Consider the following 15,863-nt stretch of genomic DNA (forward strand, 5'->3'; position numbering starts at 1 on the left):
CATCATCGAAAACGTTTTAGAGACAATGATTAATTCAATTCTGGTAAACATTGCTGCATCACTTGATTTTTGCAAACGTTTATTCTGATTTTATATCTGGTAGCTCGGGGATGGGATCCGGTTAAATCCCCAGCAACACAGTCCACATATTTGGCACCATCTAGTGGATCACATAGGGCAGAGTTTCTAAGGGCTATTCAAGCCACCTAAGGGCCCAAATATAGCCCTGCGTCTGTGTCCCGTGCATGCGATGCGTGATTGCGTCATCAACGCGGCATGCAGGGGGTGTTGTGTGCCTCCCAACATATGTGACCCACACAGAGGAGTGCCACAAGAGGTTGTTAGATCTATAAAAAAAACATTTCACAAAATTCTTGCTGAAGTGTTAATCCAGTGAGAACAAACAGGTACCTAATCTACCTGCAAATTGTGTCTCCAAGCCAGTTTGTCTGCTCTGTCTTAAGAGCTTCACAATGATCAGATACATTTCTGAAATAAACACTGACTTCAAGTTCATTTGGGTGTTGTGGAGCAGTAACCTGACTCTCGCCAGATGAATTTCGTTCCGCCTAGCTCCACTCATCCATCTGGGATCGATCCATTGGAGTGGTGCTTCAGAAGGCTGGGCCTTATCAAAAATCCTTGCATATGATTGGATAAGCCACTTGTCCGTCATCTATTGACGTGTTACTTCACACCTCACATCGAAGCCAACCCGTGACGCTGAGAACAGTCTCACAGTCGCTTCTACGCTACGTCACATCTATGAAATTCCCGCCCTGCATCCTGATTGGCTCTACCATACAATCTCGTGCCGAAATCACTCTCAACGGAAGCGGTCCCAGATGGATGTGAGTGGAGCTAGGCGGAGCGAAATTCATCTGGCGAGAGTCAGGTTAGTGGAGCAGTGCTAGTGGAAGAGAAGATCAAACTTATCTTTATAATTCTTAGCCGCCTCTCCCAGCATCATCTCCCAGCACCTAACACTAATCTGGATCTGCAGATGACAAATATTAGTCACAAACACACAAAAAAAGAGTCAAATGTGTTAGTATTGTGCATTGCTATATCTTCATATATCAGTGTCTGGCACCTGGTGGACAAGTGGTGACAACCTGATCTATATTTGAGACCATTTTTCATCAAGAGAAAATCACCTCTCATTCCTGTGGCCATATACTACACCATATTGGTAGTAGGGCTATGCAGCCTACATGTAGAGTTAATGTGAGTTACACCAGTTTTTTCAGTTATATGTTGGATATACTCTATGTTCCTTGGGTTGCCATGGTTTAACTACTCAGCTGCCTTAGCGACAGCTCACTAGAACAGATGTGTGCATATGGTGAGAGGTTCCACCCAAGAGCTCACTAGAACAGAGGTGTGCATATGGTGAGGGGTTCTACTCAACAGCCCACTAGAACAGAGGTGTGCGTATGGTGAGAGGTTCCACCCAAGAGCTCACTAGAACAGAGGTGTGCATATGGTGAGGGGTTCTACTCAACAGCCCACTAGAACAGAGGTGTGCGTATGGTGAGAGGTTCCCGGTTGCGGCCGTTGATAATGGGCCAGGGGTTGAAGTAGGGGTAGACTGGCTCAGTAAAGTGTGCATCACTGAACGTAAACAGGTGACTCATATCTCCTGCATCGTAAAAGGCCACCAGGCCACGGTCGTAGTCCAGGTAGATGCCAACGCAGTCGGGCTGGCGACTGGGGTTCAGTGGGCAATCCTCGGCGCTGGTGCACGCCTCGTACTCGCTGCCGTTGCTCAGCACCAGCGTCCAGAAGCCGTCCTCCGGGCACAAGCTGATCTCCTCCTTGCGGTTGACCGAGGCAGCGGCCACGCCCAGACCCCAGGCCGTCTTGGCCCCCACCTCCACCTCCCAGTAGTGGCGGCCCTCGGTGAAGGGCTCCGTGCCCAGCACGATGTTGTAGAGGGTGAAGCGCTCAGGGTTGTTCGGCAGACCTGATTGGATCTCCCCAACTCTCACGCTCCGTCCACACGGGGAGACATGGAGACGGGGGTAGGCAGTGGAGGGGTCCAAGACCACTGGCTCCACCACTGAGGAAAAGGGCGGGGGAGGAAGATTATATCAAAATTCAAACCCATACATTAAATTAGATGTGATTGCCTTAAAAATATTGGATTTATCAACGTTCTGAGAGTGGCATGAGTTCATGTATATCTGTGTAGAGTTTGTACACTCTAAAAAGTGATGTATTAAAAATGACACATGAGCTGAACATTTTTCATTTCATAATTTGCAGTAATATGCATACTGAAACAATCATATGTAATAATGCATATACTGTACTGGAGTAGATTATTTCAGGATACAGAAATTCTGTACTACACTCATGGAATTACTGGAATATCATGGAATTTTCGAAAGTCTATTCCAGACATGAAAAGTCAGGGAATTTTATCATTTTGGGGGCAAAGTCATGGAATATGAGGGAATTTTGCTGTAGCAGTTTAAAATGTACTTGCCAAAATACATTACAATACTCTTGACTGCTATATGGGTGCTCTGAAATCATTGGTTGGTATATTGTACTATTCATTGTATAGTAAGTCATGGAAATTCAGTTTTTTTGTACGGTGAAGTCAGGGAAAAGTCATGGAATTTTACATTTGACTTAAGAGTGGGAACCCTGTACACTGCACACTATCCCAGCTATGATTTGTTAAGGAGAACGCCCATCTGACACCGACTTTTGCACGTACGTGTCAGAGACTGTGTGTGTGTGTCTCTGTCTCTCTCGCTGACCTCTGACTGTGGGTGTGTTTGTGTGTGAGAGAGAGATAGAGAGAGAGAGAGAAAGAGTGTGTGTGTGTGTGTATGTGTGAGTGTGTGTGTCTGTGTTTACCTGGCTTCAAGGCTGAGTTCATTTTCTTCCAGACTCGATACTGCAGTGGGCCTACAAATTCCCCCTCTGGCAGCTCTGCACACACACCCTGAGGCTTCTCAAACACACACTCCGCACTCATCACAAGGAACAACAGAATCCCGAGTAAGCAACTTTATATGGTCACTGCAACATGTGGTGAGTAACTGGCCTATATGCAGTATGTGTGAGCATGTGGGTACATGTTGGTGTTCCTTCATTACTGTGCAGCATTGCAGCAGCTCAGGCAGGCAAGTTCAGATCCTGCATGTCTGTACTCACCTCTCAATGAAACATTTAACTCCCTGAAAAGAAAACCAAAATAGATAAGTCAAAGGTCAATCTTTGTGTTTTTAATTTGAACTAATGTCTACCTTTCTTCACCTAAATTCACTACCCTCTATTCCTGTTATGTCTCTAGCGTTCTCTCTATTCATTGTGTTTGCCTTACTGTAAGCAGTTTGGGGTTATCTTTCTCGTTGAGTTTGGTGTGTATTGTTATGGCAGCGAGCTCCAGTTCACTCATCTGCTCAGTGGTTTGGGTGAGCAAGTCATTCAGCTGCCCCAGTTTCTGCTCTTTGGCTTGTCTGAGTCGCGCTTTCATTTCCTCTTCCTGTCGTGACAGGAAGTCACGAAGTTCCTGGAACTCAGTGCTGATCTGGTGATCCAGTTCCCCAGCTCGTTCCTGGGGAGAAGACTAATAATTAATTACCATAATTGTACAAGCATTTGAAATGTTTGTTTATGAGGCCTGACTCACAAAAGTGTCATTAGATGTTGCCAATACGGTCTGTGTATTTTGTTTGAAAACATAGGGTGGGGTTTTGTTTACTTCAAGTCAGCTGTAAAATAGAGTAAGCGCCAGGCTTTTGCCATTGCAGCATGACAGGCAGCGTGGGACTGCCATTAAGGTTAAAATTAGCTCAGAGAATGTCACACTTATCCAACAACCAGACATTCTGGTTCCCAAAAACACTCCCTGAAGACAGTTCTGGTCCTACCTTGAGGAGCAAGATGGTGTCATTTGTCTGGAATTGATAAGCAGCGGCCTCCTTCCTCTGTTCCCCGACTCGTTCAAGCGCAAGACACAGCTTTTCCTAACACATTAAGACACACAGAAGACAAGTTATCATCTAAGAGCCTGTATTAACAAACTCGTAAATCATTCTCTAGAACTGGAATTTCAACTAAAAGAGTAATATTTAAGTTGCTTCAGTGGGCCACAAGACTGCTTCAGAAAGGGAGCCAATGACCTAGACTGTCAGGTTGGCGTAGCCTACATACTGGGCAGCAGTCCAATGAACAGAGTAACTGACTTTATCCAATAAAATGTAACAAGATTTGCGTGATGACTGCTCAGATCCAATTGTGGTTTGAAAAACAGTTTAATGTGATAGCCTCTTGTTTGCAACCAACGGTTTATATTATATATCCAACATCCACTGGCCTTGTGATAGAGGTGAAAATCTTTTGAAACTGATCAGTGTCACACACTCACTAAATTCCTCCATGTAGGCTACCCCCTGAAAGTGACACATCAGGTAGCATAGCCTATTCCAATTAGTGGTTTAACTTTGTTTGAAAACTTTTTTGAAGAGAATTTGTTGCACTCTTAAAACGAATGTGTTGTCCCTATCTGGACACTGAGATGTGTAAAAAAAACAAAACAAGGTAAGCGGTTTCAACACAAGTTGTGTTATTTTCAACACATGTTGTGTAACAAATGAAAAAAAAAAACTGTGTTGTCCCTATCTGGTCACAGAGATGTGTTAAAAACAACATAAGTTGTGTTGTTTTCAACACATTTGTTTTAAAAGTGTGTGCTCTCCACTGAAGGTGATTTTGTGATTTGTATATTCACCTCTTATTTCATGCTACGCCCATGAAAGGTCTCTCACCTGAGTAGCATAGGCTACTTTGGATATGTTTAGGGTCCAGACATAGGCTATGGTTAAAAGTTTGCTAAGTTCCGAGTCGGTATTTATTATGTCATCCTCCCTATATAAAATGTGTGTCAATTTTTTAGTGATGCATCATGCAGGAGAAATTGTGCAGGGTTATTTCAGTTAGCCTACCTCTTACCTTGTAATTTTCAAAAGCCTCGTTGATGGGAATTACGTTGTGAGTCTTGTGGTCCCGGGACATCCCGCAAACAAGACAGATTGCCACCTGGTCATCTTCACAGTAGAGCTTTAATTTCTCCTCGTGTTCAAGACACATGTCAGGTTCAATTTTGGTTTCGGAGTCCTCACCGCTACAACTGGAGGTGGACGCCTCCGGTGATTGACTCCTCTGTGCTGGTTGGGGGTCCTTCGGCCGCGCGTCGTCCATTGCTCTCGCGCGGCGCACACTGTCCACAACGTTACAAAGAAGTGAATTTGGTCTCAGTCTTTTGGAGCATGTCTTACGGCACTGAGGGCAAGTCGATTCGTCTTCAGACTTTGCCTCCCAACACCTACCAATACAAGCACGACAAAAGTGATGACCGCACTCTAGGATAACCGGCTCGCGGAACAAGTCAAGGCATACGGGACAGGTAAGTTCTTTATGAAGCTCCTCTAGCGCAGCGCCCTCCAAGTCCGTATCCATATTCGTCTGAGAAACGTGTATACTGACAGTGATAAATATTACTACAAGCTTGCTAGCATGACTTTCAGACCGCCTCCTGGGGCGGAGTTCGTGCCACTATCTCTGACAGAAGGAGGGCGTGCGTCAACATGACCACGGCGAGTAAGATAGGCCTACAGGTGTTATGACTTGGTTATGTAGAGTAAGGTATGAGCTACACCAGGCGCGTAACTAAAGCGTTCCGTTCGCGACGCGTAAAATCCATTTTAGATGAATGGTCTATTTTTTTCGAACGTACGCCCCACTGACTGGTGTAGCTACTTCCATTGATTATAATGGAAGCTAATTGTTGCGGCAGACGCTACGCGAACGGAACGCTTCAGTTACGCGCCTGGTGTAGCTCATGCCTAAGAACAAACAATCCCAGCGGCTACAGTATGTCTCTATGTGTCTTTTGGGGACTTTTTCATTTATATAGTTGTAAATCAGATGAGATCATTAAAACGCGGATGAGAACAGTTTTAGCCTACCGACCTATGCTGAGTTAGCTAAAGAAGACTTTAAAAGAATACATTTTAAATAACTTTAAATGTATAATTTCTACACTACGAAATGCTGGATTTTGTATGATAAACTGTATTGAGCTCAGGTAGTCTTCAATCTCATTCCTCTTAGGTCAGTTATGTGAGGGTGAGTGTGGGATTCTTTGTGAAAGTGTGCCTTATCTACATCCTCCAAAGTCACACCTCTAGTACACACAGACTCAAGTCAAATAGACCTGCTCACATCTGTGGATTGGGCATTACCTCTCTCCTTCAAGTTTTTAAAGGTCACACCTCCATGCAGAGGTTAAAGGCTCCGTTTTTTTTTTTAACAAAGAAGCTTTCTCAGGAGTTGTTGGAATGTCAGTTGACCTTTTGTGACCGAGTTAAGAGTCTGAGTGGAAATGTTTGTTTTTGAAAATGGCCATCATATAATCCTGTAATAGTAATGTTGATGGATGTTCACCTCGTACCAGATGCACAGGAAGAAACATTAAACTCAGTCATCATTAAACTCAGTCATCATTTTTTTTACATTTACATTAGCACTAAAGACCTTTATCAGGAATCTCAGCCACTTTTCCACTTGTGTATTTGCCCCCTTTGTAAGTGCACTTTTGGGGCCATGCCCAGAGTTAAAATTGCAGTTGCAGTTTAAGGGACTTAGCCTATTTTCATGACATAGCTCAACATAAGTGTTAATATTACAGATACATTTAGATTATTCGGCACCTTTTAATTCAGCATTTTTTAACTAAATGTCACTATACCAGCATGCCACAAAATGTCAGTTTCTCTTTAGTTTATTTTGCCATTCAAGTGTCCCAACTCCAAATATCAATGTAGAAAGAAAAAAACACAGTTATGCAAAATAGAATCAGTTCTGAATCAATTGTACTGTATATTTCATAATCAAAATTACTAGTGTTATTTAGAAAAATTTTGCTGATGATGTCAGTGTATGTATGTATTTGTGAGATGATCTTAGAAGTGCGAGCCTCAGTTTATCAGTCTGAGCTGTGAGTTTATTTAACCTCATCTGTGTATGAGGATGTGCTTCTTCAGATGAGCCGACTGGATAAAGGACTTTCCACACACTTCACAACTGTATGGCCTCTCACCGGTGTGGATGCGCTTGTGCCGGGAAAAATTCCCAAGGTCCAAAAACTTCTTACCGCAGTGGGCGCAAGTGTAGCGTGGTTCCCCAGAATGGGTCTTCAGATGCGCGTGGAACACGGCACGGTTCCCAAAAGTCAAACCACAGACACTGCACTCGAAAGGATGCTCTTTAGAGTGTGAGACGAGGTGGAGGTTTAAGTTCGCTTTGGAGATAAACTTGCGGTGGCAGAAGCTGCAGCTGTAGCCATCCTTTCCGCTGTGACTCTTCAGGTGATGTGCTAGGCGGGACTGATACAGGAAGCTCTTGCCACACTGAGAACACTGGTGTCTCTTCTCACCCTGGTGCACTTGCTGGTGTCCACAGAGACCTTGCTGGCTGTGAAATGTCTTACCACAGTTCACACAGCGGTGTTGGCCGCCACCAGGGAAAGAGCTCATGGGAAGATGCCGCACTGGCATTGTCTTCTGTAATGTCCTGGTAGCACTTCCATTAAAGGTAGGAGGTGTGCACGCTGGTCTGTTGGGTAAAGGCAAGCTTGTGTTATAATTACTCTGCTCCTCACTCTGATGGTCAAACTGGCATGTTGAAATATCCACGGTGAGTTTGTTGCCAGTGGGAGAGACAGGGGCCATGCATGCAGCCTGAGGTTGGCCACGGCTGACACTGTGCTGCCGGTATGAAGGGTGAGCATGGTCAGACGGGTCTGTTGACACATGTGCTTTATGGGAGACTTTTTGGAGAGCCGCTGCACTAGCGCTGCTTTGCTCCAGCGTCACAGTCCTCATTTCCATACTGACAGGCTGGGGAGATGATTCCACTTTGATCTCCATCTTGCACTCTGCGCCAGTGGGACTTGGTGGAGGTCTACACGCCCCATTTTGTTCAGCTGTTAACTGTATTTGAGCTATGGAGAGAAGCAGAGAGAATAGTATCCTGTGATATAAATTAACACAATGTAGGAAATAATTACTCTTTTTTTCAATAATTGTCAACGTGCTGGGTGCTCATTTATTGCTAAGGGTGTGTGTGTGTGTGTGTGCGCGTCTGTGTGCGTGCGTACAAGCATAACCTGCGTTGTCTCAACAACACAGTCCCAGATCAGACATGAACTTGCAACCAGGGAGGTGGGTGTAGGACACTCGTGGGTGTTGCTAGCACGTGTCTGTAATGTGTGTACATACTCACTCTCTGTGTGTACCTCAGGTGAAGTCTGAGAAATTCCTTCGAGTTCCTTGGAGTCTGTAGCCTAAAAACAGGACCACATAGCCAGAGCAGTTCTCAGTTCCAGGTAAATATTACGTAATGTTACACATCAGATCCAGTCAAAGGCATATTATGTAATGTTACACATTAAGGAAAAACAAAGTACTTTTTGGCTTTCATTACAAAGGATGTCTTTATCCAGTAACATACAAGAAAGGTCTATACCAAGAGTTCAGATGCAAAAGCCTCTAAAAGTCATCTCTTGAAAATGAGATAACGATGGTGAGTGAATGCTCTCCATACATGGTATACCTTAATCAACTAATTTTACTAGAAAACCCGCTAAATTCAACTCTCTTCCTGGTCTGAAATATCGATTTATAGGCAAAAACATATAGGAGCCTGATAAAACATGCTTATTTAAAAGAAAAGTTATCAGACGGATTTAGAGGGGTTTGCATCTGAACTCTTCAGTGTTCCCTGACAACTGACTGACCTGGTGCTATGAACTACAGGAACCATGTATTATTTGCAGGTTAATCAATCGTGATATAATAGCCAGCCTATCATTTTCACCCTCACCTCCTCTTTAATGAGAGGGACTCCCTCCTTGCCCTCCAGGTGCTCCTGTGTGATGATAATTTCAGCGAGCCTAGACTCTGTTGTCTTTGACGGTGGTCTTCTTCCTACAACTGGGTAAGTGAAATGGCAAACGAGGAATGATAAATCAATGTTATATATCGATCCAGTTACGTAGCGTACTCGGACGTCTACTGTGTCAGAACATTCAAATTGAACAAAAATATTCGAGCAATCTATCTTAAAACATAAGCTGCTTTTTGAGACCCGTCGTCTCTTGTAGGCTGATACAATGTAACAAGATCTCTGAACGTCGCTGCTATTACAGCGTAACAGTAGCAACATGACTTTTCAAATCTTACTGTGACAGTTTTCTGAGATCCATTCTTCGCTGTGCACTGAGTTGTCTACCGCACCCTCCAGTGTTTGGATTATGCGACATTTCAGTGTGTTGTTCTCTGCCTGGACCCGACTGATCTCAGCGCGGAGCTCCATAACACAGGACTCGTAGAGTTTAGCTGTTTCAGCCATGGCTGCACTCAAAAGAATCTCCATTATAGATGCAAACTGCGTCTGAAAAACACGAAGGTCTTCGTTCATGTTTGTGCCAAATGAGCTGTTTGTTTGTTAATGGATGCCCTGCGTAGGCCTACGTATTTGAGCACCAAGAGAATCGCTACAAAAAACTCGACAGTTTGTTCAACCTTGTTGACATCACGATCACGATGACTTCCGGTGTAATTCGCGTTGACCTTTTTCAGACTCTAGATTATAAACAAAAGAAAAATAGATAGGTGATGATAAAACTATGACAGATAATGACAAGAAATATATATAAAAACATAATTTGGTGTTGCACTGTAGTCTTGTCTCCTTGTTTCCCTCAATGTTCTAATTGATACTGTACATTTTTTTGTTTTGTGCTTTGGCAACACTGTAGGCTACAGTTATGCTAATACAGCAACATTGAATTGAATATTACATGTAGCGTAAGGTTTGGTGACAGGCTTATGCAAGTTTTGTGTACCAACATTAGCAGTACCCTAAAGCGTTACTATTTCTTATTAACATACTTTAATCACCTCAAGTGTCTGAACATGGACTCATAGAATATGAAAAAAATTAGACAGAGCATATTTCTTAACTTTTGGACAACTTACTGAGCTTGACATCACAAGTGTTGAAAATCCACACAAAAGAGTAGCATTCTTTATTAATGTGTGTTCATTTATTATTGACACAAAGTACATTATGTAAACTTGTACAAAAAGAGAAAGTTGTAGTCACTCCATAAGGCTCTATGGCCTACTAGAAGAGATAAAAGAGAGATGACATTGATAGGGTATGAATAAAGCATCCATTTATACCAAGAAAAGGCCTTTATCCAGGAAAAAGAATGAACATTATCAGTAACTTCTTGTGAAAGTATGCTTAAAATGCAGAGCCTCTTACAAGAAAAGTAATTTTCAAAACCTTATTTTTTTTTTCAAACAGGGTCTTAGGGTGTTTTTGAATAGAACACAAAACACAAGTTAAAGTCCAACACATTCTAATGGTTTGTACAAGACCGATAAATTCATAATTTCAAAGGGGGAAAAAAAATCTCTTTCAGTTTTTTGCCTCTCTCGACAGAAGCTGAAGATGCTATGGCATGTCAGAAACATGTACTACTACATGGAGTGTACAGATTTAAAGCAATTGTATGTTACATACAAGAAACAACAGTCGTGTAACCACTTGACTTCTGTATGCTATGGTCTTAAAGTGATGCAGGTCCTTAACTATTATTGGTTAATAAACTGAACTTTACAGCACTGGTTGCCTTTGAATTGCTTGAGAGTCTGTGTCCTTTTCTGTGTATGAATACCATTTCAGAGTACAGATGGTCTTTGAAATGTCTGAGGTCATTAGGCTGCCATTATGTCCAACATTTTTTGTATTTAGTTTTTTTTTTTTTGGCGAGCAGATTGTGTCTGTGCCTGTTTGTTATGCTGCATTATATGTTGTAGAAACACTGGTGCTGTTTGAGTTGTTCCGGGTCACTGCAGGTCTTGCCACACTGCTGGCACTGCAGGCCCTGGCCCTCGGCACGGTCGCTGCTGTGGATGTGCTGGTGCCTCTTGAGGTACTCCACGCGGCTGAACCGCTTTCCGCAGGCGCCGCACTCATACGGCCGCTCGCCTGTGTGGATGCGCTGGTGACGCTCCAGGTTGCCCAGGCGACTGAAGCTGCGGCCGCACTGCGGGCACCGGTGCGGCCTCTCGCCCGTGTGCACCAGCTGATGGCGCTCCAGAGAGCGCGAGTGCATGAAGCGCTTGCCGCACAGTTCACATCGGTGGGGCCTCTCGCCGCTGGGCACGCACTCGTGGTTCTTCAAGGCCCACGCTTGGCTGAAGGCACGGCCGCAGGTGGCACACTGGAATGGCTGCTCCTCGTCGCCGCCAACGGGGCACGCGTGGTCCTCCAGGTCCTCAGTGGAGTTGAAGCCGCCACCACAGTGTGTGCAAAAATGCAGGAAGTCCCCGCCCTCGCCACCAGACTCCTCTTCCAGGCTCCCAGTGGCTGATGGGAGTTGTAGTCCTTCTCCCTGCTCTAAGAGAGGTGGCGAGCTGCTGACTGCCTCTCGGGTTCTCTTGGTCCAGCCTGTGGTGGCTGGACCTGCTGCTCTGTGTGGGGAGGCGGGCTGCTGCTGGGAGCTGCAGAGTCCATCCAGGCCGATGTACTTGGGGCTCATCACATACTCCATGTCACCCCTGGTGTCGGTCATGTCTAACTGAGTTGGGCTGTTGAGCCCCGACCTAGCCTTCTCCCTCTCCCGCTCTGCCCGTAAGGCCGTCTCGAGGCCACTTAGCTCGTCCACGCTGGCCCCACCCTCCTCAGCTCCATCAGCACAAGCCGGTTCTCCTTTCCAGTCTTCCTGGGCACCGGACAGGCCAGAGGGGCTGCGATTATCGGAAGCCAATCCAACAGAGCCGCTGGCTGGGTCCAGATCTACTATGGAGAGAACGACAGGAGATTTCACAGCTGAAAATAGTATTAAAGTGGACATAAGCAATGCACATGTTCTACATTAAAACATATTCTTAGAGGTCATCTGACACTGAATTTATCAGATGACAAAAATACCAGCGATTCTCATTGGCCTTATAATTGTTATTCATTAGTTCCAATAACATGAATCAACCCATGTTGCCACAAAAAACTAATGGTAATTTTGAATTATAGACATAAATTAACAGATTTAGCTGAGGTTGGACAGACAAGAGTGACTTTGAATGTGTGTCTGAGGTGCTGTGTCTTTCTTCTGGACATTTGTTACTTGGCATCTCATTCTTTCAGCATTCGTCCCTACTGTAATCATATCTCACCATTTGTATGACTGTGAGGGCCAGAAGATTTTGGCTCGTTAGGCTCCATCTGTAGAGCTTCTTGGATCAGCCGAAGAGAGTCCGGTCTGTAACCAGACTCCCGCTCAGAAGACTAGCACAGACAAACAAGGAGTCAAACAGAATGAGAATTGACTGATAACTGACATCAAAACTATTTGGACGATATAAATGTGATTTATGTGGGCTTGGAGTGATGCATCTAAGCCGTTCTATCTCCCCCTCTCACTTGGTTCTCCTCCTCCTCCTCTCTCTCCCTCCCTCCCTCACACTCTAGTTTCTAGCCTCCTGATTGGCTCCTCACCTCCTCTTTGATGTTGGCTGGCTCCTTTCCCTCCCCAGAGGCACGTCTTCTCTCCTCCCTCTCCTCCTCTTCTCCTTCAGGCAGATGAACGAGGTACACGTCCCTACCCTCCTCCCTCGCTTCTCCAACCCCCTCCTCCCACGCTCTACCACTCCACTCCTTCCCTGCCTTTCCTCCTGGGGGAGGGGAGAAAATGCAGGAGTGGTGAGGAGATCAGGAGAACGAGCGAAAGAGAATAAAAAGAAAGACTGAATAAGCTCTCCTACAATTTTATGACTTATGAACAGTTTCCTGTGCAGTAAGAGTAACATTTCTGAAGAAATCATTATAATAAAGCCTAGAGTACTTTGAAAATTGATTAAATAGTTTCAACAATAAAATCATTAATATGCAAAATAAAACTTGCGCTTACTGGCCATGTCCGCTTTACGCTTCTTTCGCCCACCATCATCCGAAGCCATAAGGCCAGCCCGGCGGCTCGCCCAACTGAGACCATACTTGCGCTCATTCCTTAGCTTATTCTCGGTCAGTCTCAGTCTGAGTTTCAAGGCTTCATTCTCTTTTCTATTCAAAGATATTTCCACTAAATAGTCGTTGACGGTGTCCTGGAAGAGTTTGGTGATCTCACACACCGACGCACGGACTAAACTGTCCATGACCGCTGTGAGATGCACCTGGAAGGTCTTCAGAGAGTCTGCCATTCTCCTGTTGTGATATCTGACAGATTTGAACAGAAGTGCTCCTCTGCAAAGCGTCTAGAGAGTTATGAAATTATGCGGTGTATGAATACAATAGCCTATGTTGTCGTGGAGCTAATTGTAGCTACGAATTCTGGTCCTCGATTCGTCTACTTATCATAAATACACCTTATCAGTCTAAACTGTCGCCGAGTACGAGCCTCTGCGTAAGTAGTATTTGCCTAATCCATGACAATAAGTTTACATTAACGATGTTCTAAAATCACCGTTACTCAAAGGCTAACAAGAGGACATTATCGCTAGTTCGATAAACAAATCTAGTCGAAGTTAAACACACATCCATACACCATGCTTGAAAGATCGCTACGCTCACTAAGTGTACGTAGATCGTAATCTATGGTATTTCAAAGTATTTCATGAATGCTAAATACAAATTCTCAAACAAACGCTGAATAAAGAGGGCAGCTTAGACAACAGCTGTTCAGGCGGACGTTGGTTGGAGCCTCAAGATCTCAAGACCCTTGAAGCTCAAGTGGTTGTCCGTTTTGTCTATCGTGGGATGTCTAAATAGCCTGGTCGTGTTCTCCGAGATGGCAGATATCAACAAAAAGCAGTAATGTTGCACGAAATTGAGAATACCTCAAAACCTACGATATATATTCGCCTTTTTCAGGATTTCTCATTCTAGGCACTTATCGTTCTCCGCAACAATCTCGCTTCCGGATGTTGACTAGTGGGCATGCGTAAATGTTACCGTAATTATTTGAGAAAATGCCTACAGTATAAAAATCCCAAGGATAGAAAATTCTGGCACGTTTGGCAACTTTGTTGTGTTATTTTCTGAGGTAGGCTAGTTTTTAAATATTCCTTACGACCAGATTGATCGAAAAAAAGTTAAATAAATCCATACGCATATAGACTATGTAGGCTAATATTCAGATATGGTTAGGCCTAGGCCTAATTCTTTTTTATATATAATTTTATTTTATATCCTTAAATATGTTCCATAAAGCTGCAAATAGCCCATAATATAGATGAATATTGAATGGATGATGATGAATAGTCCCTCATAGTGTCAGCGGGAAAAGAAGTGTGACAGCCTAGGCGAATGGTGGCGCAGTCGGTTTATATCAGCCTAGTCTAGTCCCTGTATGAAAAGCCGAAGAAGGACGTCTATTGGTCCTTTGGTTTGTTCCCGTGATCACCACCGTCACTCGCGGTGTATCCGTGCATTGTAACCATAACACATTCCGGTAGTTTGTTTGTGAGTCGTTTCAACAGTGCAATCATGCCGATGTTCCTGGTGAACACCAATGTGGCTAAAAGTGCGATTCCTGCCGCTCTTATGGTTGAGGCTACAGACGAATTGGCCAAATTGATGGGGAAACCTGCACAGGTGAGATTTGAGATTATGCATTACGCACAAGAGTCTGTAGAGATGCTGAAGGCCTGTCTCCATAAACCCAATCCCTCCAGTCACGTTGGCGTTACAGAAACTGGGATGGGTCACAGAGATGATTGGTTCATCATGATAGGCTAATACGCTAACTTTCATGCGGTCTTTATAACCGACTTTTCATTGTTGTTTGTGTGTTTGTGCTCATTCACAGTATATCGCTGTACACATTAACGGGGATCAGATGATGATGTTCGGTGGAAAGCCAGATCCTTGTGCGCTCTGCTCCTTAGTCAGCATCGGGAAAATCGGAGGAGCTCAAAACAAGCAATATTCCAAATTATTGTGCGGCCTGCTCAATAAACACCTGGGCATCTCGCCTGACAGGTAGGCTACAGGCAGATGGAGGGTTTCAAAACCCTTGTTCATGAAAATGATAAGTCATACCTAGAAACTAATGTGATGTAAATGTAACCAAACCTGTTTTGAACATAATCTAAAAAGGCCATGACAAATATGTGCTTAGGCCTACAAGTGATGCACACATTCCAACAGATGTACGGTTTAGAGAAGAAGACAGGCAAAGTATAAGATAGCAAATAGTTTCCTTGTCCACTGCGCAGATGATTGGTTAAATTACACAATGTTTCACACACATTAGTCAAGTGGGATTAGGACCTCCACTTTGCCAATTCATATCTTGGAGGTGAGGGAGGACTCAGATTACAACTGTTGTGTTGTCACTTTTCTGAAGCTAGTGATGCTTTTATGGTTTCTTTCTGAAATTGAAGCATCTCAAGGAATACCTAGATTTTAGGTTTCATGGGTCAAAAAATCTTCGTAATGATGGTATTTTGCACAGTTGCATCAGTTATGGCAAAGGTAGACTATGCGAGACGTTTGATGCACTTTATCATCATTTATTTTACAGGATCTACATCAACTTTACTGATATGGCTGCAGAAAATGTTGCTTGGAACAACTCCACCTTTGGCTGAGATAAAAAGCTGCATCTTAATGAGACTAAAAGCAAAAATGTTATGCAATAGATTATCGGTGATATCACAATGACAACACAGCACTTATGTAGACTTGAATATGATAATAAAGTATGATGAGTCAAAATGATTTCTTTTTGTAAAATGTAGTAGATGAAGGCACTTGCTTTGAAAATGAAA

The 15,863-nt window shown here is 43.9% G+C and overlaps 4 protein-coding genes and 1 long non-coding RNA gene across 6 annotated transcripts; 2 read left to right on the forward strand and 3 right to left on the reverse strand.

Annotated features, from left to right (window-relative positions):
• Nucleotides 1-62: 62 nt before the first annotated feature.
• Nucleotides 63-5,487, reverse strand: LOC143132627 (zinc-binding protein A33-like). Its single transcript, XM_076292279.1, has 6 exons — nucleotides 4,972-5,487; nucleotides 3,891-3,986; nucleotides 3,341-3,574; nucleotides 3,172-3,194; nucleotides 2,872-2,987; nucleotides 63-2,062 (listed from the first exon to the last, which is right to left on the reverse strand). The coding sequence occupies exons 1-6, from the start codon at nucleotides 5,476-5,478 to the stop codon at nucleotides 1,512-1,514; spliced, it is 1,527 nt and encodes a 508-aa protein (XP_076148394.1). The 5' UTR covers nucleotides 5,479-5,487; the 3' UTR covers nucleotides 63-1,511.
• Nucleotides 5,488-6,786: 1,299 nt separating this feature from the next.
• LOC143132628 (uncharacterized) lies at nucleotides 6,787-9,822 on the reverse strand. The gene is made up of 4 exons (XM_076292280.1): nucleotides 9,264-9,822; nucleotides 8,905-9,014; nucleotides 8,305-8,365; nucleotides 6,787-8,023 (listed from the first exon to the last, which is right to left on the reverse strand). The coding sequence occupies exons 1-4, from the start codon at nucleotides 9,499-9,501 to the stop codon at nucleotides 7,035-7,037; spliced, it is 1,398 nt and encodes a 465-aa protein (XP_076148395.1). The 5' UTR covers nucleotides 9,502-9,822; the 3' UTR covers nucleotides 6,787-7,034.
• LOC143132632 (uncharacterized) lies at nucleotides 8,318-12,652 on the forward strand. The gene is made up of 3 exons (XR_012988345.1): nucleotides 8,318-8,407; nucleotides 8,944-9,018; nucleotides 12,565-12,652. It is a non-coding gene; the product is annotated as an uncharacterized LOC143132632 (long non-coding RNA).
• Nucleotides 10,080-14,216, reverse strand: LOC143132625 (uncharacterized). 2 transcript variants are annotated; one of them, XM_076292278.1, is made up of 4 exons: nucleotides 13,004-14,216; nucleotides 12,592-12,767; nucleotides 12,270-12,381; nucleotides 10,080-11,892 (listed from the first exon to the last, which is right to left on the reverse strand). In XM_076292278.1, the coding sequence occupies exons 1-4, from the start codon at nucleotides 13,290-13,292 to the stop codon at nucleotides 10,898-10,900; spliced, it is 1,572 nt and encodes a 523-aa protein (XP_076148393.1). In that variant the 5' UTR covers nucleotides 13,293-14,216; the 3' UTR covers nucleotides 10,080-10,897. The 2 variants fall into 2 exon arrangements, with proteins under 2 accessions (XP_076148393.1, XP_076148392.1); XM_076292277.1 differs by having other exon boundaries at nucleotides 10,080-11,895.
• A 261-nt stretch (nucleotides 14,217-14,477) lies between these two features.
• Nucleotides 14,478-15,813, forward strand: mif (macrophage migration inhibitory factor). Its single transcript, XM_076292285.1, has 3 exons — nucleotides 14,478-14,685; nucleotides 14,900-15,072; nucleotides 15,617-15,813. The coding sequence occupies exons 1-3, from the start codon at nucleotides 14,578-14,580 to the stop codon at nucleotides 15,681-15,683; spliced, it is 348 nt and encodes a 115-aa protein (XP_076148400.1). The 5' UTR covers nucleotides 14,478-14,577; the 3' UTR covers nucleotides 15,684-15,813.
• Nucleotides 15,814-15,863: the final 50 nt, after the last annotated feature.

This window comes from Alosa pseudoharengus, unplaced genomic scaffold (genome assembly GCF_046254945.1).
Source record: "Alosa pseudoharengus isolate Yale_2024_CS ecotype anadromous, Long Island Sound unplaced genomic scaffold, YU_APseudo_1.1 YU_APseudo_1.1_scf_19, whole genome shotgun sequence".
NCBI classification, from domain to species: Eukaryota; Metazoa; Chordata; class Actinopteri; order Clupeiformes; family Clupeidae; genus Alosa; species Alosa pseudoharengus.

Coding starts and splice junctions, on each gene's coding strand:
- mif (XM_076292285.1), top strand. CDS start 14,578: ATGCCGATGTTCCTGGTGAACACCAATGTGGCTAAAAGTGCGATTCCT. Junction 14,686..14,899: donor TGATGGGGAAACCTGCACAG/GTGAGATTTGAG, acceptor GCTCATTCACAG/TATATCGCTGTACACATTAA. Junction 15,073..15,616: donor CTGGGCATCTCGCCTGACAG/GTAGGCTACAGG, acceptor TTTATTTTACAG/GATCTACATCAACTTTACTG.
- LOC143132627 (XM_076292279.1), bottom strand. CDS start 5,478: ATGGATACGGACTTGGAGGGCGCTGCGCTAGAGGAGCTTCATAAAGAA. Junction 3,195..3,340: donor ATAACCCCAAACTGCTTACA/GTAAGGCAAACA, acceptor TTTTCTTTTCAG/GGAGTTAAATGTTTCATTGA. Junction 2,988..3,171: donor GTTAAATGTTTCATTGAGAG/GTGAGTACAGAC, acceptor CCTTGTGATGAG/TGCGGAGTGTGTGTTTGAGA.
- LOC143132628 (XM_076292280.1), bottom strand. CDS start 9,501: ATGAACGAAGACCTTCGTGTTTTTCAGACGCAGTTTGCATCTATAATG. Junction 9,015..9,263: donor GATCTCAGAAAACTGTCACA/GTAAGATTTGAA, acceptor TCACTTACCCAG/TTGTAGGAAGAAGACCACCG. Junction 8,366..8,904: donor TCCCTCTCATTAAAGAGGAG/GTGAGGGTGAAA, acceptor TCCTGTTTTTAG/GCTACAGACTCCAAGGAACT.
- LOC143132625 (XM_076292277.1), bottom strand. CDS start 13,292: ATGGCAGACTCTCTGAAGACCTTCCAGGTGCATCTCACAGCGGTCATG. Junction 12,768..13,003: donor GCGTAAAGCGGACATGGCCA/GTAAGCGCAAGT, acceptor CCCCTCCCCCAG/GAGGAAAGGCAGGGAAGGAG. Junction 12,382..12,591: donor CAGCCAACATCAAAGAGGAG/GTGAGGAGCCAA, acceptor TGTCTGTGCTAG/TCTTCTGAGCGGGAGTCTGG.